This window comes from Lagopus muta, chromosome 2 (genome assembly GCF_023343835.1).
Source record: "Lagopus muta isolate bLagMut1 chromosome 2, bLagMut1 primary, whole genome shotgun sequence".
Lineage (NCBI taxonomy): Eukaryota > Metazoa > Chordata > Aves > Galliformes > Phasianidae > Lagopus > Lagopus muta.
The window spans coordinates 59,015,175-59,043,034 of NC_064434.1; the positions used below are offsets into that span (position 1 = coordinate 59,015,175).

A 27,860-nucleotide genomic window follows, 5' to 3' on the forward strand; every position below is an offset into this window, starting at 1 on the left:
CCTCATCCTGTCACCCGTCACCACTGAGAAGAGACCAACCCCACTCTCGCTGTAAGCACCTTTTAGATATTGGAAGAGAAGAATAAGGTCTCCCCTCAGCCTCCTTTTCCCAGACTAAACAGCCCCAGTTCCTTCAGTCTCCCCTCCTAGGGCAAATTCTCCAAGCCCTTCACAAGCCTTGTCACCCTCCTTTGGACCTGCTCCAGCACCTCAGTGTCCTTTCTGTACTGAAGTGCCCAAAACTGAACACAGTACTCAATGTGAGGTCTCACCAGTACCAAGTACAGGGGCAGGATTACTTCCCTAGTCCTGCTCACCACAGCATTCCTGATACAAGCCAGGATGCCGTTGGCCTTCTTGGCAACCTGGGCACACTGCTGGCTCATATTCAGTCAACTGCCCATCAGTTCACCCAGGTCCCTTTCACATATGGGAACCTGGGGTGCTTTCTCCCAATGGAGGAAGACTGGTAGTTAGTGAGGTGCTCTGAAAAGCGGAGCTGGGGCTGATGAGTCAGCTGTATGACAGTAACAACTGTATTCCACAACCACTGCTGCTTTGCTGTGTGAGATGTGTGTAATGCACATGCATTAGAGGCTTCCGATTGGTTTGCAGAAGTACCACGACCAGGAAGTTTCCCAAAATACTGAATTTTTGCCTAGCAACCCAATCCCCTGCAATCAGACCCCTAGATACGCACTATAAATGATGACGAAGAGGTTCAAAGAAAGAAAGTGAGGAAGAAACACTTGTGCTCTGTTTAGATGGGTGTTTTTTCTCTCAACGTGGTGCCAGATCCGAGCCATACGTCAGTCACCCACACTGCTGTGGGAAGCAGCGCACACCGACACAGTGATTCTGCCACGGTGTTTAAAACGGGAGATGCAATCTGGAACCTCAAAACGTATTTGAAAGCAACGACATCCGTCAAGACAGCTCAGTGAAATTCATTGGGAGCAAAGATTTCAGTTTCGTTTAGTGAAGTCCATCACGTTGTCACTGAGATTTACATAGAAATCCCTTCCGAGTGCGCTAGTATAACCGCGTTCTGCGAGAGGCTGTGACTTCTGCCCATTCACCCCTAAGTTACCCCACACATACCGGCACCCACAGCGGCTGCGCAGCCCAGAAGAAGGAGGAGGAGGTGGAGGAGATGGAAGAGGAAGGGCGGCCGCGCCGCCTGCTCCGCTCCTTTTCCTTCCGGGTTAGCTGCTGCTGCCGCCGCGTCCACCCGCTGCCCGGCCATGGGGGATTCCCCGCAAACTGCGGCTCCGCTGGACCCCGCGCTGGGGAGGCCTCTTCCCCGGGGCCGCGGGAGCACTGCGGACTCCCAGGACAAGCTCTTCCTCATTAAAGGTGCTGGAAGCGCCTCCCTTCTCCTCCCCTCCCCACTCGGGTCACAGGCGGGCGGCAGCACGTGGGGCGTGCGTGGCCGAGCCCTGGAGCGCTGTGAACGCGCGGGCTGCGGGAGCCGGGAGACGCGTCCCGGGCGGAGGGTGCACAGTCACTGCCTCAGGGTGCTTCTCCACGTTGTAGTGCTTGCCTGCCCAAGTCCCATGGCTGGAGGCTGTGCATTAAACTCTTCTTTTGGCAGACATTAATTAAAAACCAGTTGCTATTTCTGAAATCGGGAAAACGTTGCTACTGAGTAGACCTTGAAGTGTAAAATGCAGGGGCACCCTGTGTTCTGTCAGGATGTTGGAGGTCCTCCCGTTCCCAGGCTGCGTGTCCTCCACACATCTCACTGACACGGCTACAGCAAACTTATCCATCACAGTAATATCATAACCAAGTTTTAGAAAGTGAGACCTGACATAAGGGGATTTTGATTCTTGCTTCCTATTCAAATGATATATATATACTTAAACTTTTTTACCCAACAGGTGCAAAGGCAGAGCTTGTTGCCTCTACTGAGGGCATTTTGGTGTGAGCCAGGTGCTGAATAGTGCACTCAGGGTCCATAGGAGGCCTTTTCTTACAAGTGGTCTGATATGGCTACAGATCCCTTTCTGATGCAAGAAGCAGATCCCAAGTGGCTGCAGAAGAGCTGGCAGCAAGGAGTGCTTTGTATCTCAAGGAAGCTCACTGGTTTTGTTGGTTTTTTGTTTGTTTGTTTTTTAAATAGATCATTAGAACATAAAGCTGACAATGCCTAAGAGAATGTGTTACTTACAGAATGGTGTTCTGAGGTAGGTTTTCAGATGGCTATTTGAAATCACCAGTGGTGCAGCAGGAGAAGCACATCATCTTGTAACACAGGGCTGATTTTAACATCCTGATTCTGGAGTGAGGCTGCAGAGGGAGCATGAAAATTTGGAAGTGCTGTGAAAAGGCATCCTGGGTTGTGGATGACTTCTGCCTCATGCAGCTTGCAAATAGATGTTTGCTATTTGTTTTCGCAAGGCTCCATTTCAAGATATTCTTTCCTCCTTACCATAGGTAATTAATATAAATAATTTGGAAAACTGTTCCTTTTCCCTCAGCATATGTTGACAGACCTTTCTTTTTCAGGTGCTGCTTTCAAAACAGATTGCTTTTTGTTTTTTCTCCTTCTAGGAGACAAGATCTTAATTTCACAGAACCACAGATAATTGTATTCTCTATAAAAAGGCGTGCACACCTCAATAAGATGGGAGATATATACAGCAGTCCCAGAATGTGACATGTTGATATCACTTGCAGTGATTATTATCAGTTTAATTTTTATGTCTTAAACTTTTCTTGGCAGGTGGAATTTTTCTAGGTACGGTTGCTACAGCAGGAATGATAGCAGGTTTTGGCACCACGCTTGCCATGGCAAAAAAGAAGAACCCAAACTGGTTCAATAAGGTTTGTTCATTTAAACTGTTTTCCAGTTGTGATACACAGGAAAAAACAACGCATAAAGTGCTTTGTAGTAATAATGATATAGGTACAGTTTGGCTGTGCAAAGCTGATGGCCAGAGCACTAGACTTCAAGTCAGTAAGAGTAGGTTAAACGTTTGCTAGGAATAGTGTATGATTTCTACTTTGCTCAACTTAAATACTGCTAAGTGTAGAAAGGATATGATACTTTTTTGTGAAGGTGTGATAGGTGAGTAATTTCAGAAGGGAAGGCTAAACTTTGCAAATTATGTAACTGCCTATAGGGGATCTCTGAGGTTTTGCCACCAAAGAGGTAAAGATACTTAAATTTATAGTTAGTACAGGTCATTGCCTGTTATTAAAAATAACACATTATTTCAGTAACAGAATTGTAACTATAAATAACTAAGGGTAATCACATCCATATTAGACATTCGACCCCAAAATAATACATCTTCCATTTAGGATGAGGCCATAGCTTGACAGATACTTCAAGCAAACATAAGCCAGCACTGCTGATCAAAGAAGTAGTCCAGCTACCCCAGAATTAATGCTGGGAAGAAATGCAAGACCCCTTCATTCACTATCTTTGCTGGCTTGTGCCAGCTTTTGTGTCAGTGAAACTGCAGCATGAGAGTCAGAGTAGAAATAAGAAACAAACACAATGCAGTCTGTGACCAATTAAAATAGATGAATCAGAGAAAAAAAGTAAATAGCAATTTAAGAGGGAAGATGTAGCATCACATCATCTTTGCTTCATTATTGTTTTCAGACCATTACAACAAGACTTGTCTTACAGAACAGCATCAGTGTTACTGGAGAGAGATAAAGCTGAAAATGAACTTCTTCCATGTTATTGAAATTAAGTAAGCATTTATAGAACCAGAGCCCAAATTTACTTAGAACTGAGATTACATAATCCTGTTTTGTGATGAACCACTGCAGAGACTTTCACTTAAACCATCTTTTGAGAAGGGGGAAATGTATATTAAATTTGAAGTGCTCAGATGCAGCAGCCTTCTTGTGAGAAATGTTCAGTTTTATCAGAATTTTTCCAGGTGTTTAGTTTTAGAATAGTTTAGGCCATGTGAATGCACTCAATACAATAAACTGATGAAGTGGAACGTATTTATTTTAGGCACAGTTTCCTTTCAGACACATTCTTGTCCACAAGGAGATAGTCAGAAAATTGAGGCCTTTATCATTTCTCCTATGTCCTCCAGAAATAAAATAAATTAAGTGTGAAGCATGTATTTTGGGAAACAAACCAGTAAATCCTGCCCTGTATTCTCCTCGCCTTTTTGTTTTTGTTTTTTTTGTAAGAAGATTTGAGCATTGTTCAATAGCTTATTTTTTCAAATCAGAGAGGTTCTCCCCTTCGCCCCCCCAGTATTAGAACAGTAACAGGGAGGAAACAACGTATACAATAACAGGCTCGTGATTGAAATTCTGTTCTCCTAAAAATGTTCTTTTCGTAGTTACACCCTTTAACCCCCATGCTGTCATAGTATTCTACTGTTGTCCTCTTATTTTTTTGGCATTTCTTAATCAGCTTTCTTGATGCTCTGAACAGCATATCGGATAATCTTATGACAAACTGGTGTTTACAGAAATCCCTATCTTTATACTTAACATCCCTCAGCAGTCAGCTTGGAACAGAACACTTTTTGACTGCTGTCAGTGAAACCAAATCAACCGCTTCCACATAGCACTTTTTTTTTTCTTGAGACAATCTAGCATTTAAATAGTGGCCGAGTTATTTTTGCCAGCAGTTTTCACAGATAATGACTCCTATTTAAAGATTCTATGTAGAGGATATTTTCATCCATTCTTTTTCCATCTTCCAAATGGAAATTCTACATGCTGTATATGTGTAGACTATTGAAGCAGGAAAATGTCAGAAATCATCAGCATCTTTAAATCTACTCAATACAATCTCTACTGAAAGAGTTAGGAAAGTTCATTAGCTGCAGGAAGGAAATAGTAGAACTCTGTTTAATAGTGTGGTTAGAGAGCTGTGCTTTGTGTCTGCGTATCTATGTGTATATACACATAGTGAACACTTAACAGCTTCCACTTTGGGATGTCCAAATCAGAACCTATGAGGAATAAGATGGATTTTAGTTGTGTCCTTCGTACATTGGTGTTTGTCCTTGGGTAACTGCCCAGAACTATATCCAAAGGACAAGTGTTAATACTGGGCACTGTCCGAAGATCATTTTAACATTTTGATGAATACAAAGCCAAGAGGAAAAAAAAAAAACCAAAAAAAAAACAAGCACTACTGATGCTTTTTCACTGGCCACATACCATTCTGATAGACGCTGTACATGTGTTTAGTTACATCGAAGAAGAAAGAAAATGAAAGGGACTGAAGCTGCCCTGCAGCAGCTAAATACAGTGCAGGGGGCATTGCTGTCCAAGAATGGCTGGCTCGCAGCAAACACTTGGTGTGAACTGACTGATGTGAACCACCATGTGTTTGAGCCCTTCATAGCTGCACCCTATACTGATGTGCTGTGACAAAAGAGTTTCCATTGTGGCTGGGAGTCTGTCATGGTTGAGACTCCACTCCTCTTGGCCTGAGATGACTTTCCCAAGTGTTTTGTATTTTTGCAACACTTCTAATGGAAGACTCAAGCAGCAGAATCTCAAAAAACACCCACTGTTATTTCTGACGAAAATGGGAAGTGTGAAAATGGAATAGAGCTATCTTTGTTGCCTCTTAGTGAACTCTGCAGGGAAATGAGGCTTAGTGCTGCTATTTGTTATTTTCAAAATTTTCCTAAACAGCTTCTAGAATTCCTTCAGAGTTGCAGCATCTCAAAATTGGTCTCCCAGTCACTGTTATATCCTACATCAAGCTGAAAGATGCATAAGTTCCTCTAGTTTCCCAATCTACTTTTACAGGAGCTTGGATGAAGGCTTATAGGCTAATGGTCATGCCCCACTCACACCACTCCTGAAAAAATCATACCAAAATCAATTCTATAGAAGGATTGTGTTCCAGTGCAGCTGTCTTGTTTTTGAGCCACTTGCGGCTTTTGAGTGGCAGGATAACTATCAGATTCTTGTGCCTATTGAACAGTTTATTTCAGCATCTTCAGATATTAAAAATCCCCAAATGCTACTGGCAGACTTGAAAGTTGTTCCTGGTGAGAAAGCAGCTTATATACCCACGTGCTTGGCACTTTGGGCCTGCTGGCATCCATAGCAAGAGTTTCTATGACATCACATAAACTGGCAAGGGAAGAAAATTTCTAGAGTAAAAGTTAACTTCTTTCATTTCTATTTTTCTTTTTTCCAGTTATTGTTCACTTTGTCTTGATCAGTCTTTTTTTTTCCCCCCTAGGGTATTACTGCTACAGCTGCACTACCTGAAAGCGGCTCATCACTGGCCTTACGTGCCCTAGGATGGGGCTCTCTGTATGCATGGTGTGGAGTTGGATTACTAAGTTTTGCCATCTGGAAGGCTCTGGGTGTTCACAGTGTGAGTAGCAAATATGATTCTCCAAATACTGTTTGGTTTTGTTTGTTTTTTTTTCTTCCAGAATTCATCATATTCTGTACCACTTCAACTGGCAGTACCCTTGGTTCTCAACACGTACAGTGACTAACCAGAGGCTTGTGCAGACTGAAAAGTCATTTTTGCATCTTTTGTAAGTGTGATATTGTGGAGGAGACAGTTTAGGGGGAAGAACAGTTCTGTCCTGCTTGTGTTTATTTACACACATTTCAAATTCTTCAAGAGTCAGTGTTCTACATTAGATATTAAAATAGTGGCTGCAAATCCTGCATTCTTCTCTTATTAAATTGAAGGCTACCCCCAAATCCTTTTTATAGATGTCTATTTGTTTAAGTCCTATTTTCTACATCAGGACATTGAGGATGTAAGAAAAATTGGGGTGAAGATAGCTTTCTGCCCCTAGTGCATTTCTGTAAGGAGCAAAGGGGCAGAAGTTAGAGGATTTGAGCGTAACAGAGCGGTGTTCCATGATGCGCCACATCAAGGCAAAGAAACTTGGGAAGCATCTGCATGCTGCAAGGCACAAAGGCTGTCTTGAATAAAGTTCTCATGTTCCACTATCTCACTGTGTTGAGTGTGAACACTGGAGTTCATGTAAGCGTTTTGGCTTTTCCCCAGTAATGAGCTGTGACTGAAGAGAGACCCTGCAGCTAGCAGAACTCCACTTCCTTTTAAAGAGTAGGAATGAATAGACTTCCCTTACTTTCTGTGAAAAATTACTTCTATCTCCAGCAGAACATTTTGTGATCTCCCAACACTAAAAGCAGCAATATATTGTTCCACCCTAATACTATTCTCATTAATACCTTAATTCAAGTTCACACTTCCTATCCACTCTGCTAGTGAATCCTGTGAGTTAGCCATTTGTTTCCTGTGACAATCAGAAACATCAACACAACGGAATAGTAATACAAGAGATATGATGATAAAGGGACTTGTGCAATAGAAAGGTGTTAAAAAAGAAAAAGAGCTTACCCATCTCTGAAGATCTAGGCTCACAACAGAAACTCCACAAGGAAGGGATCTCCAACTAGAGACCCTTCCCCAGTGGCGGTCAGCCCTTAAATGAGGTCTAAGAGAGGTGCAGCCAGGCTCCACCCGTTCCAGTCACATAGCTAAATTGCCTTCATCTGTGCTCACAGAGTTGAGCAGGTCCTTTCCCCAGGTGCTCAATCAGTGGTTTGGGCCCTGACTCAATAGTTACCATACTGATCCCAGCATGCACCAATTTTTTAGTTTCTAATGTTGATTCTCAGTAGGAACCAACAAAGGAAAGCAGGATGTAAGATGCAGCTACAATGTATTTTGTTTATACTCAAGTCCTGCTTGTTAGGCAGTAGAGGAATAATAAAGAAAGAAGAGCAGGCATGTCAATTTATACTCTCTGTGTGCTGAGCTACAGCAATCTAGTAGTCTGCTGAATTTACTCACTTACATCATCAGCCAAAAGGATTCACTTCACACCATGCTGCTGATTCTTGTTTTCACTCAGAGTACTTCTGGTCCTGCTGAAGGACACTATGATGCTAGTCAGCAACTTACTTCAACAGTTTGTCAGTAAGCTTAATTTTTATTTCCTTAGAAAATGCTGACCTGGACACACAGCTGCTTGGTTTTGTTGTGAGGCTGCTTTCATCAAGACTGTATGACAGGGAAGAAGAACACATGCTTGAGGTAGCTAAGTACAGGAAATGTCACAGTCTCACAGCAGGATCTCATGTCATAAGGGCACAGCAGCAGTACATGGCATTTTAGCAAGTACCTAACCATTTATCATCAGAAAGTCATTCTTTGTTATATTCTGTGTTGCCTTAGTGTTGAAAGAAGATAGGGCAAACTTAAGAGGCTCTTGCAAACACCTTTTGGTATTGGTTTCTTTATGTAGAGTGCTTTTGTTTAACAGCATGGCATGGTTAGAACTGGAGACACTGAAGGAAGTGGTTTTTTGTCAAGAGGCTGAGGCTACAAATAATTTTGAACCGCCCTCTTCCTCTGCTTTTCACTGACATATTTATTGCTTTTGCTATGGATTTAAGTTCCAGTTGGAAGAAGGAAAATCATATGATAGCACTACTCATTACAGCATAAATGCAAATTTACATTTGTAAGTTTCTGCCATGCATTTCTTCATCCTGTTTTACTGTATGTGTTAAATATATGTTTAAAATTGTTAGAAGTACAAAAGCAGAAGTATGTTAAAGATGAAATATTCTGACCTGAGAAAAGGGACTCTAGAAATGTAATTCTAAAGAACAAGTGATTTTTGATTGTTTTTGACACTTTGCATGCTGCTTTAAAATAACACTCAGGAGGAAATACTATATGTCATGGAAGATGTTACTTTTGTGCATTAAGTATCATATTCATGAGCACCTGAGGTTAAGTAAGTGTTACAAGCTGGCTGGCACATCATTAGTTCTGGATTCCTAGGTATATTTTAATTCTGAGAAAGGGTTTTTGCCATTTCAGAGAAGCACAATAGTTTTGAAAGTTCTTTATCTCTGCTTCTGTGACAGCAATAATATGCTAGCAATCAGTCAATTCCAATGCTAACTTTTAGGGACATACAAAATATATTTGTTAAAAGTAATAATTGTTACATAGTCACAAAAATAAGTTTAATTTTGTGTGAAAATATTTACTGGAGTTATGGTAAAATAAAATTTCTTCAAACATTAACTTTTAGACAAAAGCTACTGCAGGTTTTATGTTCGTCTCAACATTTTCAAATGAACAGTTTAATTTCAGTTGAACAACTTGAGAAAAATCTGTTATAGGTTCACCTGAATATAAATATTTTGATTCTTCAGCCCAGTTGAATTCTGTGAACTCCATTACTCAGTAACAATTGCAGGTTCCCCATACCACAGCTGTGAAGAATTTGAAGTTACAATTCCAAGCTAAGCACACTGTATGTACATTTGAAAGCTCTGATGTTAAAGCAAATGTTAGTCTCTGAAAGTGCTGTTTTGTACATGACCTTAGAGAAACTTCAGTTCATCTTGATGCCTGGAACTTTTGTGATCTTAGTAACTAAACTTTTGGCAGCTGAACGAGAAGAGCTTGCTGCCCTGTTCCTTCACCTTACTGCCTTCAACAGTAACCAACTGCCTTTGGGATGTGTTAATTAGTGGTCTGCCCCTGATGCTGTCCTCTCTCAGCTGGGCACTGACTTCAGTTGTTTAAGAGCTTCTGGTAATAATGATAACAACATTATCAACAGCTCATATGGTGTTTCAATATTGTTAGGCATAATAAAATTTTAATTGTAAACACCACAGATGTTTCATTTAGCAAACAAAAATGTTTCATCTGTCACACATAAAAGTACATTAATTCCAGTGTGTTCTCTAATCCATTGCCATGCTCTGTCCTTGTGGATGGCTTGGCATGTTCCCAGTGAGCAGAGGTCTGCTTTCACGTACAGTCTGGAGGAGAGCTTTGAGTCTAGTGAAACTAAGCTGCTGTGTTGTTTACTGCCTAATACTCTTAGGGAGTAAATCATGACAAGAAGCCACAGTGGAAAATCAGATGTGATGGGTCGGAGATCTCATAGGAGCGGCTGGCTAGCCAGCTGGCCTACTGAGCAGTTCCACCTCTGACTGATCAACCCATGTGAACTGCTGAAGGTCATGCATACCACAGCTTGCTTTGACTCTAAAGGAGAAGAAGGGCAAAGCTGGGCAGTAAATTTGGAGAAGTGCAGCCAACAATGTGTTCTGTGCCCTTTGAACCCTGCTCACTTTAGCTACGCTCTGGTTTGAAACCGTGCACTGCTGAACTGGTGTGAATGGACGCTAATCAGTGTGCCTGCTGTGAGACCTTTCATAGCTGCCACATAGGAAGAGGTGGTGAGCAAAGGACAAAACTAAACCCAGTGATGGGACTGTTACAATGCGATGTGTAGTTGTTGTGTTTTCTTTTTAAGAAAAAAAGTCTATATTATCAGACATCTATCTGCTACACCTGCCAGGGCAAGGCAGACTTGGTGCGAGAGGGGCAGGGGATGTGACCCTCGTACACAGGGCCAAAAGGCTTGAGGTTGTGTTTGTAGTTTGTTCTGCACTGCAGCTACATCTGCTGGTAGCAGAAGAGAAAGCCACTATATTCAATATGTTCTTAAAACATTGCTGTCACAAGGCCTCCTTCCAGCTCTTAAATGGCTTTATTGGTAAGGGTGGTTAGCCTACCGATTTTTATGCTAGCATGAAAACTCAGGAATGATGGTAAGAAACTGATCTTTATGCCTTGGTAAGGGATACAAAAAATTTTATGCAGTCTCAGGATAGGTTGTTAATATCCCCTGACTGCAGTTGTTGCTGTTGTCATCTTCTAATAGGCTACTAAGTAATAAACCCTACTAAATTTCAGTGAGCTCCTATCCCTAAAATGAGAAGTGATGGGTCAGTGAGGACTTGGTTTGATAATAGTTTAAATTCTATTTTTCATTAATGTGAAAGAGAAATCTTCATTTTCAGAACCTAGGAACTGATGGTTTTCTATTTTCATGTACATTGGGCCTCATGGAGACATTATCCAGATGTTGTTAAGATGTCATTAATATGTCATTAGCATGACTCTTTAACTAACTTCCAGTGAACTCTTAAGAAAGCAGTCCATCTTTGATGATGTTAAGGTCCAGCACTTCTGTCGGTGTAAGCAAGTGGCCAGCAGCACTGGGCCAATGAAGCAGTTTGGGCCTGGGGCTCTAATATCTACAACCATTCCAGGGGATATTTTAAATTTGAGCTGACTCTAGCCCTGTCCCACGATGTGAATATCTGTTTGCAGCTGGAGTACACTAGATGTGCTCCTAGCACATACCTCCAGTATTGTTTCACCCTAAAGACATCCATCTGGGGTGTTGTGAGTCTGTTCAGCTCATGCCCTGTATGGACAACTGGTAGATTCAAACCAAAGTACGTTCCTGGTCTGAACTCTACTGTTCACTCAAACATGCCTGCAGCCTCCCACTATGAGGCACTTCATAGAACATAAGAACGTATGTAATATTAAACACGTGCCTAACAGTTGACATATAACTTTGAACAAGTATATTTGCTATCTAATAACTTTCATATCATGGCATTATCTTTTAGACTCCTGGTACAGTGAGCTGACTGTATCCTGAGGGATTACACAAAGGTGTTGAAAATAATTTTGTAGAAAATAATGGGTTTGGCATGTTTTTCATTTCATGATATCTAAGAAGTCATAGTTGAGGCATCTTATTTTATTACTCTCTATACAAAATACTTCATGAAGTTTGAAATCTTTAGTTTAAGAATAAATTATGTTTCACTAAATAAAATCTTTTGTAAGAAAAGAAAAAAAAAATCTTAAAACCTTGTTATTTCAATCAATTTGAATGAGAAGTTTTTATTAAAAAATGAAACCTTTCTGATTTTGTGTCTCTGTTTTACAGATGCTATGATCTGCCATACCTTTTTGTTGTTTGTAAGTCACAGTTCAGAGTCTGTATTAAAATGAGTTCAGATGGTGTAATGTAATTTAGTTTGACCAACATTATATCTTAATTTGAATCATTAGGCAGTAGAGCAGTAGAGGCTAGCCTTGATCCAACAAAAGTTTTAAGGTATGTGCTTAAACTTAGGCATATGTTAAAAGAGGGGCTATAAGAAAGAAAGGGAACAGACTCTTCAATAGGATCAGTAGTGAGAGTACAAGGGGAAATACTTTCAACTGAAAGAGGGGAAATTTAGTCTGAATGTAAGAAATATTTTTTTACAGTAAGAATGGCAAGGCACTGGAACTGGTTGTCCAGAGAGGTGGTGGATCCCCCATCCCCGGAGACATTCAAGGTCAGGCTGGAGGGGCTGTGAGTGTCCCTGTTCATTGCAGGGGAGTTGAACTAGATGACCTTTAAAGGTTCCTTCCAACTCAAATGAGCCTGTGATTCTATGATATGAATGTATGATTTAATAAATATTGTAACATACTGTAGCAGTGGTTTCATGTTCAGACCAGTGGTCACACCTGATAAAATTGTGATTCCTCCTCCTGCATTACTAGCTGCCCAGACAATGTATTTATAAGCATAACGTTATCAGAAGTAAGAGGGAACTAATCAGAAATTAAAGGACACGTAGTCCTTCATAAATTATTTTCTGATGATAAATTGTCCAAACTTAGTGGCACTTAGGCAGTTCTAGTCTCAGGTATGTCCTTGAAAGCACATAGAGCTCTGCCATTTGCAGTGATGAGAGAGCTGTGTCTGCGAGGATTAAAGGGGACCTGCAGTTACAGTACTTGAAGAAATTTATGGTTACAGCATAGTCCTGGAAATGGAGGAAAAATACATTATTTTGTCTCTGAACAAGGCCCAAATTCTGTTGTTTTATTTCTGTAATATTCCTTCATTTTGATCTTTAATTAAGCTAAAGTTATTGTAAAACAATAAATTAAAAGCTTAAAGCAAAGCAGAGTTGCAGTTGGAGTGATTTATCTGGTCTCCTGCCTTTTCCTTTGCTGCTTAAACTGATGTTTTTTGAAAGGCAGAAACATAGCCTGTCTGTACAAGCAAGATACACACCATGGTGACCCCTTGCTTTATTTAATGAGTAAAATGCATAGGGTCTAACTTTGTGATATAAATTATTCCTTGTTTTTTGAAAAGGTCTTCCTGACCTATCCCTCTATCCCCAAGTGTTTCGTTCTTCTTAATCCTCAACCTGCTGACTGTGTAGAGTTGCAGAGTCTGATTCTCACATAGCTGACTGTCAGCAGTACATTGTTTAAACTTGTTTTGCATTCAGTGTGCTTATTTTACAGGAATAACTGATGTCGATAATCCTATTAAGCGGAATTCCAGTTTGCTTACAATTTGATTGCCATTTGTCAACAGGACCAAATCCTTTGAAAATATTTCAGTTTTCTAGAAGTCACACTTAAGTTGTAAATCCTCACTTTAGATAAGCAGCTTTTCTTTAAATTAAAAATTTGAAGCAATAGAATACTTGACAGATACTAGAACATATCTATGAAAGCTTGTTGTTCCTTTTGAATTATTATTATTTTTTTTTAATAACAAGGATTATGAACCTTATTTTAAAAGCAGAACAGTGTTTCAATACTGGCACCTTGAGCCACGGAACAATTAATAAGCGAGGTAAATTGTGCTTTAAGAGCCCTTTTGCTCTTCATGCCCTCAATAAATTTCCTCAGAAATGAAAGCATTTGTCCTCCCAAGGGAAGAGGGCCAGTGTGATTCATATGTAGGTTTGTTGCTTATATATCTGTTCTATGGAAAGCTGAAAAATACTGAGAACTAGTAATTTGTGACTAATATAGATACAAAATATTAGTTATCATTTTTATAGTGACTCCTAATGAAATATCCTTTTTCATTGATCTTAACCTTTAAAATATTAACAACCTAACAGGATTGCACAGCTGTTTAGAGACATCTAAAGCAATTAAAAACAGTACAGAGATTATATACTTACTATGGTTTTGTTGGTAAGGACGATTCCTACACAAGGTGCTTTTATCTAGAGGAAATCGAACTTCTGAGTACTCATTTTAAGCAAAACAGTACTAACATCATCCCATCTATTTTGGGAGATATTCGATAATATTTTTGAGACTAAAGTCACAAGTACATTATAAATACAAATCAGTATTGAGTCTAAGGATAGATGGTTTAAAAAAAATAAAATGCAAGTATGGAGACATAGTCTTCACAAATTTTTAGCATACATAAGTAATACTAAGATGTACAGATCTCAATCAAATGCTGACATTTTGCAGAAGCTTAAATTTTTATACTGTTTTGTAGATGTCCAAATGCTGCTTGAAAGCAGTGTATCTTCTAAAATCATTCCAGGATCATCCTAAAGTCATTCCTAGATGTTTTTATTGCTATTATTTTAAATTTTAGTTTTATTTAATCCTCACCTATTCATGTTGTTTCTGTTCCTTATCATGTTTGATTTATTATGCATACTTGACTGCATAATAAAATCATCTTTTCTTTCTTACTTCATTGTCATAGAATTCAAAATAATTCAAGTCTACTCAGCATTTAACGTTGTTTTACTTCCTCAGTACTTATTTAAATTCAAGGAAGATTTAGCACCAATACAAATTAGCACTTCCGCCTTTTGTTTATACACATATTGTCTGTACTGCTTGTATTACCTAATTAGTTTGGTGTGGAGAAGAATCGCCTCCACACATATGTACTGCCTTTATTTTGCACAAGGACTAGAAGATATAAACAAGGAACCTGTGAACTTTGCTCGTACTTGATAACGCAGAGTGCTTATTCAAGGAATAAGATCATCTCAGTGGAAAGCTGCTACATCTGCATCGTCTATAGAACAGCTGTAAGAAAGCGTTTGAAGAACATAGGAAAACAGTAACTGTAGCTCTCTTGAGGAATTGTTTCACTGTCTTGGTAGAGACTCGTCAATGTCAGCTGACAGCAAACTGATGGGAAGTTCGATAGGTGTTTCAGTTCTTGAAGGGAGCTTATAAACAGGAGGGAGACTGACTTTTTACACAATGTAATAATGGTAGGACAAGGGAAAATTACTTTAAACTAAAAGAGAGGAAGTTTAAGTTAGATCTTAGGCAGAAATTCTTCACTCAGAGGGCAGTGAGGCATTAACACAGGCTGCCCAGAGAAGCTGGGGTGTCCTATTTCTGGAGGAGCTCAAGGCCAGGTTGGATGGGCCCTGAGCAGCCTGAGCTGATGGGGAGCAGCCCTGCCTGTGGCAGAGGGTTGGAACTGGGTGGGCTTTAAGGTGCCTTTCAACCTAAGCCATTCTGTGATTCCATGATGGAATAAAACAATACTCAGTCTTTGATTGGATGTTGCTTCAGGAGCATTGTGGGTTTCTGGAAGGGGGCAAGTGGGTCAGCATACTCCTTGTCTCTGTGTGATGCAAACTACAAATGTATAACAAAAATCTGAATAAAAGCTTACCTGATTCGTGTTTTTATGTTGCATCTCAGTACCATGACATCTTCAAGTGTGGCAGCATGGTCATCCTCGTCCTGTGCTCCTGTTTTCATGCAGGTTGCTCTGCTTGACTGAAAATACATGGTTGTCTGCATTCTGGCTCTGTGTGCAGCAAGAGCTCCAATGTGTGGCCTGCGCGCAATTCAGTCCCATTCCGGGCATCAAGGCTTGTGAATGGCTTAAGGCTGAGGCTTTGATTTGTACTGTCTGGTTTTCTCAGCCATGGCCCTCATTTCTGATAACGCATACTGGGAATTCCTGGTAATACGGAGGAAAGAATTACTCTGTTTACCTTTTGAAAGAACTGCGAACTTGCAGACAATTCATGTTTTCCATTCAGTTCAGAAATCCAAATTACAGCGCACAAGAGCTTGTGCAGTGGGAATGCTCATCCTGATGCTTTGGATCCATTAACTAGCATGCTTCATACATTTATCTATATAGCTGTTTTAAATTGTAGATTACATTAATTTTTCAAATTGTGCAAGATGATTAAGGAGAAATGAGTAATACACCATAGAAGACTAATCATGTGGATGTCCTTTTCAGGCACCCAGATTTGAAAGTAAGACTCCGCAGAAAGAAATGGAATGTTCTCCAATGGTTTAAAGAAAAATCACTCAATTATTCTGCATCACATGAAAGCCTTTTGCAACAAGACAGTGTAGCCCAAACACTACTGTATTGTACTGTTGTTTTTGTTTGGCAGTCTCGTGCAGCATCCAGATCTCCACCAGCACCTGGTGAAATCAATAGAATCACAGAATCACAGAATCACGAAGGTTGGAAAAGACCTTCAAGATCATCCAGTCCAACCATCATAGGTGCAGGCTTGAGGGTGAAACACTAACATTGTCTGCTTTGAGATATCATCCACTAGAACAACTTAAGCTCTTGGCCTTCTATTTCGGAAAAATGATATTAGTCATTCATATAATTTTAAGGCATACTCATAGAGCTCTAAGTATAAGGAAGTAACTCTCCTTTAAAAAAAAAAATATTATTATTATTATTATTATTATTATTATTATTATTATTTAATTCAGAGTAATCACAGCAGCTTTCTTTTTTTTTTTTTAGGCTTTTCTACTGGTCTGGCATCTTTTTTCTTTTACTAGAGAGGTGTAGAAACAGACTTCCAAGCTACCAGTTAACAATCCCAATATTGAAAGCTAAGTGCCATTCGCTCAGAAATTAGACTGAAGTGAAGCTACTGCAACGTGCTCGTGATGTAGGGCAGGTGCCTTACCAGTGAGAGATGCATGGACTCTGGGTAACCTGAACACCTTTGCCAATGGAGTATAAGATCTAAGAATATGAACCAGAGCGCTACTTTCTGTGCTTACTGTAGAGGTCAGTGTGCAAGCTGGTACAAGGTGACCTGCAACAATCACTCCATTTTACCGTGGCAGTCAGAGAATTGCCTTCAGCCAGCGGGCTGTCTGCTCTGCTCTTGGAGTGCTGTAAAGGTTCAGTGCATGCTGCTTTCCACAAATAACCTGCTATTTCTGTATGCAGACCTTGGTAAGCTCTAGCTGACAAGAGCAACAGTAATCACTTTGAGATTTGGGAAAAGGTAGCAAGAACAATCCTCTCTGATGTTCTTAAATCCAAGGCAGCCTGTCTCATCTTGGTTCCTTGTGAGGTGAAAGGTGACTGATGAGAATATAAGACGTGGACATGCTGTGTTGTGCTCTCAGTCAGTATTCCAGTTCAGGGGATCTAACCTCATTTCACTTGGAAGATAATGTAAGCAGTTCTTACTGGTACAAGTACTAAAATAGGAAACTAATAATTCCTAGAATTTGGGTTGGCCTATTATGAATGTCAGACGTTAAAGAGAACATTTCTTTGCAAAACTTTCATTCTAGGATTCAAACAGACTTTTTTTAGTCTCTCTTCCATTCATTTTAATATGAACGGCCACATAAGTGCTCTCAGTAATAGCGCTATCCCAATTTTTGTGTGACATTCTGTCAACGATGTACATTAAAAAGACATTATTAACTGCAAGATGCTTTTAGGTCCCTATATTTTTGCCACCTGAGGCAGGATCATTAGGTTAAGATAGGAAAATAACAGTGATCTGTAGCTATTACGGATTATTTAATGCAGCAAGGTAGATGATACCCTTTTAGAAAGAAGCCTGACAGTCACGGTGGAGCAGTTACTGGAATTTATTTGGCAAGAAAAACAGTATCAAGCTTTGCAATGTCTGTGATTAAAAATAAAAAAATCACTTGAGTGAAATTCGCTTTTGAGAGTCGCCTCCAGGAACAGAGGATGCAGGAATGTTAAAGCAAGAAATGTGCTACAAATCATTCATGTGCCACTGGGTTCAGAAGCAGGGTTTGAAAGAGTGGTCTGTGATCAGGAAGGCAGCCAAAAGAGATAGAATACATTCAGCTTTTAGCATGCAGTTTACTACAGTATTAATTGGAGACATCACAGTTGAGCTGACTGCCCCAAGGTCAGTGTGTCTGACAACCATAAAAAAGCAGCTACTACAATAAATTATTTCTAAGCGTTCCAGTGTTTGGTACGTAGGCATATTACCTTTTCTAATTAAATTAATGCTTGTTGATTTGAGACTACTGTCGTGTGTATTACAGAATCTGGAAGAAATACAGGAGGTTTCTGGGTTGGAGAGAGAAGAGACCTTCCAAGCAATTTATCTCTGAAAAAAAAGCAAGGCACGACATGGGTTCTGAATTGCAAGGTTTCCCTCATTAATCAGGGTGCAGTATTCAAATAATATAAAGCCAGGTTAGTCATCTTCACAAGAAGCTCACTCCAGTGCATGAGGCTGACTGGATACCAGGAAATCCAGTTCATGGAAGGATAGCTCATTTGTATCTTTGCTGAAAAACAGGGATCCTCTGAGGTTGCAGTAGGCCTGGGATGATGTTACCAACCAAATGAAAACAAGAACAAGTGTGAGGCCAGCATGAGTTAGTTTGGAGGCCAAATTTATACTAAATACAGGTTGGTCATTCAACAGCCAAGGTACAACGCGCATGGTCAATGACTGAGAGAAGTCAGAGCCTAAAATTTGATACTAGAAGGATTCACAAGCAGCAGACGTTGACACCGGGAGGGAAGGAACCACATTGCAGTTTCCATCGTGATTTATGTCTATGTACACTGGTCCCACTCCATCAGAGAAAGGTTTTTTTGAAGCCTTCTCCATGCTTTTTGGCAGTGTGGCTAGGGAGCTGTAAAGGAGCTTTGAGTACTGGGAGGACAGTGGCCAGGATTTGAAAATGTATTGAGTTTGTGTAACTAGCACAACTTGGAAATGGAGGAAGAAACTCAAAAGCTGAGGGCATTAGTGGTGCTGATGAGAAGGAAATACCTTAGAAATCTATTCAAAGCTTTAGTGAAACCCTACTGCACTTTCTTACTGGGAAGAGAGAGAAAAAAGAATAAAAGTCTGTGCGTAGTACCAGTTACATTGCTTAACGTATTACTCAAAAACTATTGTGGAGAGAAATAGTAGGATATAGGATTTTTAAGTTGCACAGAAATGAAAATGTCAAGTAATAGTAGCTATGATGTTTGTATTGTGAACAAATTCACCCTGGTTAGACGCACCAAGAAGATATCAGGTACTCCTTAGGCCCACTGGGCAGACACTGTAGAGAACGCTTTTCCTAAATAGCTGACAACATAATGCATTATGTTGAAAAGTCAGTCCACGCTGGTGATCAACTTAGTGTTATGATTTATTAAAGTAGTTCACTGTTCAGCATGGGAATCACAAAAGAAGAAAGTCTGGAGAAAATGTAGAACAGTCAAGCCTGTGAACTGCAATTAAAAATGTTTTGTATAGAGACGGGTCATGGAAAAAGATGTGGATGCTTGCAAGAGCAAAGTAATGGCATTAAGTCTGGCATCGCTTGCAAAATGGTTTTACAAAAAAGCATTGGAATCTAAGAAGATAGGGCTGAAGAAATTTATCACAGGGTCTTAAAAATGAACAAAAAAAAAGGCATTAAATATTTCAAATTTTATCTATGTGCTAAAGGAAAATTGCTTTTCCAGAAAATGAGTTGCTTTTACCTGCAGGACATAAGTTAGCATTCTGAGAGAAGTCTGAGTATTCTTAAATCTACAGTTGATAGCAATGTTTTGGTGCTTTCTAGAAACTTTTTTTCTTTCATAATAGACTTGTAATATTTTATTTTCTAGTCAAGCTTGCTTTGTGCATTGTGGACCAACATAATAAAATAGGAGATAATTGGAGCAGCCCTTGTATATAAAAATATTGGAAGAAAAGAACCCATTAAATGTAAACAGCAACTTTAAAAAGAAGTGGTTTTTAATGAAATTAATTCTCAGTTCTGGTCTGTCAAGACAATAGAATCAGCCATTGGTCTTAAAATGATTACCATAAATATAGATTTGGTGTTTGGTTTTAATGCATTAATACATAGAATATAAAGACAGCAATCTTTCTTTTTCAAAGCACACACTTTGATTTATCAATAAAGAAAGAAAAGCATGGTCCTATGGATAATAACGAATTTTCTTTTCCTGTCTATTAATAAATAAATTTGAATAAGATTTTGTTTAATCACCTATATCTATGTTGTTGGATAAACTAAAACTGTCAGAGCTGAACATTTTCTTTAATCTTGTTCTAAAATCCTCAAACAGAGCTATTATAACAGATCTTCAACCTAGAGAAAGTGCAGAATAAGGCACTGCATTGAAAATATGGCTGAATTCTATTGAAGTAATTTTACATCAAACAAAAAAATATTAATATTTATATATATATATTCACACAATAGCTCATATAATAGTTGTGAATCATTCTGACAAGTGGTTCCAAGTTAGACACCCAGTGTGATTCTTTAGATGTGGGGATTGTAGTTTGTCTCTTTCATACTTTTTTTTCCCACTTAATTAATTGAACCAGTATAATTAAAGAGAATATCTTACTTTGCTGTTATTTTTAAGGCCTTTTTCCATCTTCTTTACCTCAAACAACTATATTTTGTGGAATGAGCCTCTTATTAATAGTTGACTACTTTTATTTCTTAACCTCTTTTATAGATGAAAGAATTCCGAACTAAAATGCAGTCACTGTTTCCAGCAATACCTAAAAATAGTGAGTCCACCGTTGAATGGGAAGACTTACTTAAATCAAAGTGAAAGAATCAGAAGCATTTGGAGATGGCTTTTTCAGCAAGAAAAGGAGCAGAAGCATCAGAAGCGTCTCATCTGAATGAAAGAGAAAATAAATCAGACTGAGCAAGTTACCAACTGAGTTCACTGAACCTGGGGATGCCAGTTAACATCTCAGTGGCAAGATAATTAAAATAATAATTTATACTGTATTTCTTCAGCGTGTTTGGTATGGTTGATTTGTGAGAAAATGAACCTTCCAAGGTAAGTTGGTTCCAACTTGAAAAAAGGCTGTGCATTATGAGGACTTAAAAAAAAAACCAACTTTAATTGTTAATGTATAAGGACAGAACCTCAATAAACGTTTACCCCATCCTGCCTTTAAAGACTAATTTTAGGTTATTTCTCTAGGAAACAAAGAACAGTGCTTTCAGTGCCATTTACATGCATCATTAGGAATGTAAATATCAAGATAATTATAAAAGGTCCATCAGTGAGCCTGGAGATAAAGGTTACAGTGCACTCTTCTAAAAATAAAGGAGATATTTAAAGTTGTATCAAAGAAAGTGTCTAAACCAAGCTGTTTTTGTCTGATCGGAAAGTTTAAAACATCAAATACAGAGGTAATGACTTGCTGAGCTCCTCTACAGAGCAGCAGTAGAGACCTCAGTGAAGTCACTCTTTTTTCAGTAGTAGATTTTTTATTGGATCCCACAATTGTGAATCTGACCGGTTGTATAAAATCTTCTACTATATTTGTATGAACAACGTAAGTGAAAAATATATACAATAGTGTTATGTCCAGCCTGTCCTACGCAACAGATATTTTCAGCAAACAAAGTGTGTGTTTTCTGGGGGGTGTTATTTAGTGGTTCCTGTGGCTCTTCTATCAGGAGAAGCAATGTGTCGTTTTCCCACACTGCAGTAATCTCATGAGGCGTAGGCATAACTAGGAAGAATAATATGTTGCACTCAAACACTGTATTTGCAGAACTGTAGATCTGTAAAATTGCAGAAATAAAAAAATAAATTAGTATCAATGAACAATTCTTTGTTGAGTGAATGCCCAGTTATCAGGGATTTTTTTATCAGTTGCACACAGTCCAATTAAGACAGCTGCCAGATTTAATAAAGTCCGCCTAGAACCTGTCTTTTGTGATTAAATCTTTATATTTCTCGGAAAGAATGTTAAAAAAAAAAAAACCTTTAAATGTCAGATGAATAATAGAGAAGTGTGGTTTTCCTATGAAACATGACAGCACTATAATAATATCTTTAACACAATTGAAGTATAATAAAGATGATGACATCTTTTCCATAGTTTGATTATTGTAATCCAGTATTAAATACATTGTGGTGAATATTTCTATCCTATGCACATGAGCAATGGTACTATTTCCATATTTCTGTTGGTGTGCATGGGGATTGCCTGTAGTGCCTATGCTTATGCATATTAGTGCTAAGTCATCAAGTTTAACATGGGTCCGTGCCATTAAAACTGATCAGGTACTGAATTAAATTCAATAAATACAAGTCTTATTATGCTCTTAAAGTTGACCAATTTTAGTTTTTAAGGTGGAACTCGAGTGACTTGGATTTATCTGTTAAATTAACTTTCAGTAAAATCTCATCTGAATTAGTCATCCAAGCTCTCTGTACCATCAGTGGAGAAAGACAGGAGTGGTCAGAGAGTGACTTACTTTGTGCTACAGTGAATGACCAGTCCTGGAATTTAACAAATCATCTGAACCGTGACAGCTGCCTGTGAAAAGTGTCACTCTTGCTTGCCTCCCATCAGCACAGTGCCTGTGTGAGAACACAGTTCGGAAGCAATCCTTAAGAAAAATGAGTAGTTTTCTAGCACTTTCAAGTTCTAAAGGCTGAATGAGTATTAGCCCTGGCAGAAGAGAGCTGTCACTTCTGGTAACAGTTAACCACTATATTGGTTTGACTATATAATAAAAAATTTCCCATACAGCACACAGTATGAATTAAATCTGGTAGTGCCCCAAGTTGTACAGCCTTATCAGATTATTTTTTTTCAAAAAAAATAGAAACTAGTGAAATTTGCAAACAAACCTTTAAAACAGAATCACATATACAGTACACATACAGAATGATGTAGTAAACCAGTGCTAAGATAAAAGGCTTTGCATAAGACATCTTCCAAAGAATGAGAAATTCATAGATCATCATATTATTCCAAGCTCTATTGTGTGATTTTGGCTATAAATGGGTTTTCTCTAGATAAAGTCTCATATAAAAGAGTACAGTCATAATTTAAAAGTAAATCAAGTCTCATGCTGAAATCCACAAGAATTTTAATCTTTGCACTGTGCAACTCTTCTTCACTAGGTGAAAATTTTGTCAGCTATGAATACTGCTCTTTTTATGAAAACTTTTAGCACAGTTACCCTAAACCGCAACAAAACATTAGAAAATGTGCCATTCTCTGTACAGATAGAAGGAAAAAGCACATAGTATATCAGTAGTAGCTAGATACCTTAATGTGTGTAGTTAATGCAACTGAGCAAACAGCAACAGACAAAAATAAATAAATAAATGAATCAGGTTTCAAGACTTAAATTCTGCAAGTAGACATTGAAGCAAAAAGTCGATGGGTCTAGCGACTACTCAATGGCTCATTTATTTAAAAAAAAATCTTACCTTTTACTTTCTTTCCTCATCAAGGGAGTACGAGAATAAAACAATGGAAGAGGAGGTTCATTATCAGCTTTTCCTGTGCAAAGAGTTATGCTAAATAATGAGATGCTTGCAGCCCTGCAATTAAAACTGGGTAATGTACATGAGTTACTCTAAAAATAATGATTCCTTGTTTATTTCCATGGAAACTACAACAGATACAAAGAGCATAATAACACTATTTGATAGAGCAGTTTCTCAGCTACGAAACACTATTTGTCAACAGTCACCACCATTAGCCATGTATTTTTGCCAGCAATGAGCAAGAGCCTGCATGCTACTCTCGTAACAATTTGAACCAGTGGAGATGACCCACTGCTACTGTCACCACAGCTGAAACACACCACCCACTGCCTCACTGTGCTCGCATTCACTGTTAATCTCCATGAACATTCAGCAAGTGCTGATGAACATCAGTGGGTGCTATTTTTTCCACAGAGAGGAATCCAGTGATACAGTTTAGCTTTATACACTCTTCCGTGTCAGGCACCATCTGTCACGCAGCAAAAAAAAGTGATGGAATATTGACAGGAAGTTTCAACCTCTATTGCCATAGCATCGACATCTGCCTTTGAAGCCTAGGCCAACATTATAAAATAGGAGGCACTTCTTTCAGAGCAGCCTTCGCAGCGTAACGAGTTTGAGCAGGCTGCTGTGTTTCATTTACAGTGTTTTTCACCAACTTTCTGATCACAATTAGTTATAAGAATAGCAGAGGTCACGTGTGTTGCTAAAATTAGCCTATAGGCTGATACTATTAATAAGCTCCCTTCTTACTGTATTTCATAGAAGCAAAAGGAGATGTGGGAAAATGGAGATGAAGAGAGCAGAATAGGCACAGCTATGCAGGAAGCAGTGATGTGCAGGCAGAGCTCCCTTCTCATGGTTAGGATGGAAGCCTCCACAACGCCACCAGCCCCAAGGTCTGCAAGAGTGCTTTTGCTGCAGAAGGCGACAAATGAAAACAAGCTGGAAATGCTTGCTTTATTTGCTACACTGCCCCCTCTGGCAAAAGTGTCTCAGGGGTTTTTTGCCGTGATTTTTGTCACTGATGGCATCTGCTGACTTAAGGCTCCTCAGAGCTCATCACTTCTGAAAATTCAGGTGACCTAGCATACACGCAGAGAAGAGTAGCTTTCAATATTTAAGCTGCCATTCAAAAATCTCTGGAGAGTTAAGTGTCTGAAAATCAATTAAGGCTGAAGAGCTGAATCAACACTGCCGGAGTCTGGGCTGGTGGCTGCAAAATTTCTAGATGTTTTGAGCCTGATAGGCCAGGAAACAATCCCATCTGGGCTAATGGTCTGTTTTAGCAGTCAGGATTAAGCTGACAAGTTTTCTGTGATTTGTCTATTTTGTTAATAGCAGGGGCATATTGTTAATTGAGCTAATGGGAAGAAAAAATGTTTAACAGTTAACTCAATCCTTTATGTGGAACACCATCTGTGTGCTGAATGTCCCTGGATGCAGAAGAGAGGAAATCATACAGCATTTCAACCTTCTTTACTGTCATTATCTTGGGCAAGTATGATAAACAACCATATTTATTTTCTGGAGCATATAGAGTTTTAATCAACCTATTAAGCAGGGTGACATTTTTCACAAATGTTGAAGGCACAAAATTGACATTATTTCCCTATACGCAATGCAATTCATGGGCGCTGAGCAATAGAAGCTTAGACCAGAGCAAATGAGACAAGTTGTTTTTCCTTTCACATCTAAATAAAGCTTTTTGAAGAGACTTTAGTCAAGCATACTCACAGATTAATCCTGGAATTCTGGAAAGAAGCAGAGAAATCGGCTTTTGTAGACTGTAATACTGAAAGTGTAAGAGAAAGTTTTAATCCTCCACGTCCAAAAATCATCCTTTTATGTGTGGTTGAACACATTTATATGAAAGCAGTTTTGCTATTATTGGATACTCATGAGAACGGTTCAGTTATTCATCAGTCTGGCAGCTGAGAATCCTGCTTTCCTTCCAGTTTGATGTGTGTTCCTGATTGTCAGCAAAGCTAACAATTAACAATTAACACTTTGGGTCTGGGAACAGTTCTAGCCCGAAACTGCAAAATAACAACTGTGAGAAGGCAGAACTGCCTTCAGCAGGTTATGTATGATAAGACAAGCATTTACTTTTTGAATGTCAGCATTGATTACAGTGCCTTGTACCAGTACTTAACCACTGAGAAAGTGACACCAGAGAATAAGGTAAAACCACGAGAACATTTTTTTTTTGACACACAGAAATATGGACAACAGAATAAGGCCTCTCACAATTTACCTCTGGTATTTTAACCCTTCTCTCTACGGATTGGACGAGGAAACTAAATCAAAGTTGAATCTTGCCACCTGAATTTGCCCATTACAAAAGTGGTGATGGTCCCACAGCCCTCTGCTATTTCTCCAATTCCTCCAGATTGGATTCAGTGTGGATAGGGGAGAGATGGCAGTGAAGCGAGAGGACTCGTATGGATTGCATAGAGCGGGAACTGAAATCTCTTTTCAGGGATGTGTTTTGTGGAAGCTCACAATGGCATCATATGGCTATAAAATCTACAACTCCAGAGATGTGAGAGTTTCTTAATGCCCTGAGAGGTTTGGTCTCAGGAAAGGCTGCTGGCACCTGCAGACACACTGATAGAGCAAGGAGGGGATGAAAACCTTTCTGCAGCAGCCTTATGCATCCTTCTTGTCCCCAGGACCCACCTCTGTGCTTGCACCCATGCAGGGGTGCAAGGCTTCTCTCTCCTGATAGGGAGGCAGCTGTTACTGGTTTGTACAGTTGTTAGGCCAAGCACAACAGATACATACATGCTGTTTGTTTCTTTTCTGTTTAAGTTGATAACCAATGCCTACTGTCCTAAACTGGGACTTAATGTTTCCTGCTTTGCTCTTATTTTGTGCTTTTTCCTTAAATGTATACATATAGAAGTAGAGCAAATAACAGAGATTGGAAACATTTGCTTTCATGGTTGGCTGGATTCTTCTAGTATGGAAACATTTCCTCTGCTATCCTTAAAAAGAAACATTTTTCCATTGAAGACTGAATTTTTTTAATCCTGTACCACTGGACTTTATTTACATTCTTCTTGTCCATATGGCCCCTGGAGGTCTTGCAAGCCGTAGAAACTTATTTAACCCAGTTCCCAATTCCTATACTTTCCCTTGGCTGTTGTACTATGACTTTATATTGATAAAGTGTACCAGACAGGTTATTGTTCTCTACTCTGCTTGGCTACACAACTTCTTTATTGTTTGCTATGACTTATCTCTGGAGTAGCGTGTGGATAATATGCAGAAAGTCTGGGATTCACTCATATATCTAGATCTGGCTCATCGCTTTCATACTAAATTACTCTACAGAGACCTACATAGATCCATACCAGTTCTTAGTACTTCTCCTTTAATTTAGATTATTTTTGCTTTAAATAGAATGGGGAAAAAAGGATAAGTGACTTTAGATGTGTGGATTTTGGATCCTTGTACTGCCAGTTAACCAAATAATATTGACTCACTCCTTTTGCAGCACTTTAAAGGAGAAGGATTTTTGGACTGAGCAGGCAGGGTCACTTTCCCTTCTTGTTGTTTATTTTTTTAAAATTTATTTTTAATTTTGGCTTATTACATGATGTAATATGTCTATCTGTATGTGACCACAGTATGCTTCTCATTTAAAAGGTATTTTTGTGGGTCACAAGTTTATTTTGATGTCATTTATGAGAACACTCTATGTTGAAAAAAAATAATTTGCACTTGTTCAGCTGAAAAATAAAAGCTCACATATCACAGACCACTTTATGCTAAACAGTACCCTAATATCACAGGACATGGCATGCAGCCACTTCTTTTCAATGAATGCACTAAATTTATGCTACCAATTCCTACAGACATTGAAAGAAGCATACTTTGCACTTAAATCAAATGTTTAAGAATTCGGAATTTCAATGTAAAGCATACCAAAAAAAAAAAGCAAGAAAAAAAAAAGCACCAGAAACAGTATAATTAACTGCATATGTTTTTAGGCCAATTGCTAATGTATACTCACAAATGAATAATCATATTGCTAGCAGACTGAAAAGTCACAATAGAAACACTTATGTTTTGAGTTAAACTTCTTTTCCCCCTTTATTGCTAAGCAACATTCCTCCTCTCCAAAACTTACTGCTCTGGGCCATCACTGTCATTAAAAACACCACAGGTTTTCTCTGAGCCAGCTATCACTGGTAGATAGAAGAACGTTGAAAAAGAGGGTGTGAGTCTGGGTCAAAATTGTATAGCAGTTGGCTGGCCTGACCTCAAACCAGCTGCAGTGTGGTGGGTTGTTAGGGGTTCTTTTGTGGGGTTCTTTTCAGTTTCTTTAAAGCTGAAACTTTGAAGCTCAAAATCCTCAGAAGGAACAGAAAAAGAAAGCTCATGCAAACAAACACGACTGATCTTTATACAGCTTTGATCTCTTATATATCTATAGTGCCTTTCATCATGAAGGAGACCAATAAGATTTATAAACTGCCTTCAAAGAGAAATCTCTTATCCTCTATATCACAACGTGCACACCACTGAAAACCAGCCTTCAGAGTAGATGATGACCCGTAGCATAATGTATATTAACAAGCAGTAGGAGAATAATTAGCAGATAGTGAAGAATATATTACTTGGTAGGAGTTATAA

At 39.0% G+C, this 27,860-nt stretch overlaps 2 protein-coding genes across 2 annotated transcripts in view; one reads left to right on the top strand and one right to left on the bottom strand.

Annotated features, from left to right (window-relative positions):
• Positions 1 to 27,860, bottom strand: part of ZDHHC14 (zinc finger DHHC-type palmitoyltransferase 14) — a 515,017-nt gene that overhangs the window by 129,773 nt on the left and 357,384 nt on the right. The window lies entirely within an intron of this gene.
• Positions 1,112 to 21,536, top strand: TMEM242 (transmembrane protein 242). The gene is made up of 4 exons (XM_048935638.1): positions 1,112 to 1,356; positions 2,729 to 2,829; positions 6,197 to 6,334; positions 20,418 to 21,536. The coding sequence occupies exons 1-4, from the start codon at positions 1,245 to 1,247 to the stop codon at positions 20,514 to 20,516; spliced, it is 450 nt and encodes a 149-aa protein (XP_048791595.1). The 5' UTR covers positions 1,112 to 1,244; the 3' UTR covers positions 20,517 to 21,536.

Bases quoted from the DNA above. Each gene is read 5' to 3' on its own strand.
- TMEM242 (XM_048935638.1), top strand. From the start codon at position 1,245: ATGGGGGATTCCCCGCAAACTGCGGCTCCGCTGGACCCCGCGCTGGGG. The intron at 1,357-2,728 runs GTGCTGGAAGCG...TTTTCTTGGCAG, and splicing joins CAAGCTCTTCCTCATTAAAG to GTGGAATTTTTCTAGGTACG. The intron at 2,830-6,196 runs GTTTGTTCATTT...TTTCCCCCCTAG, and splicing joins ACCCAAACTGGTTCAATAAG to GGTATTACTGCTACAGCTGC.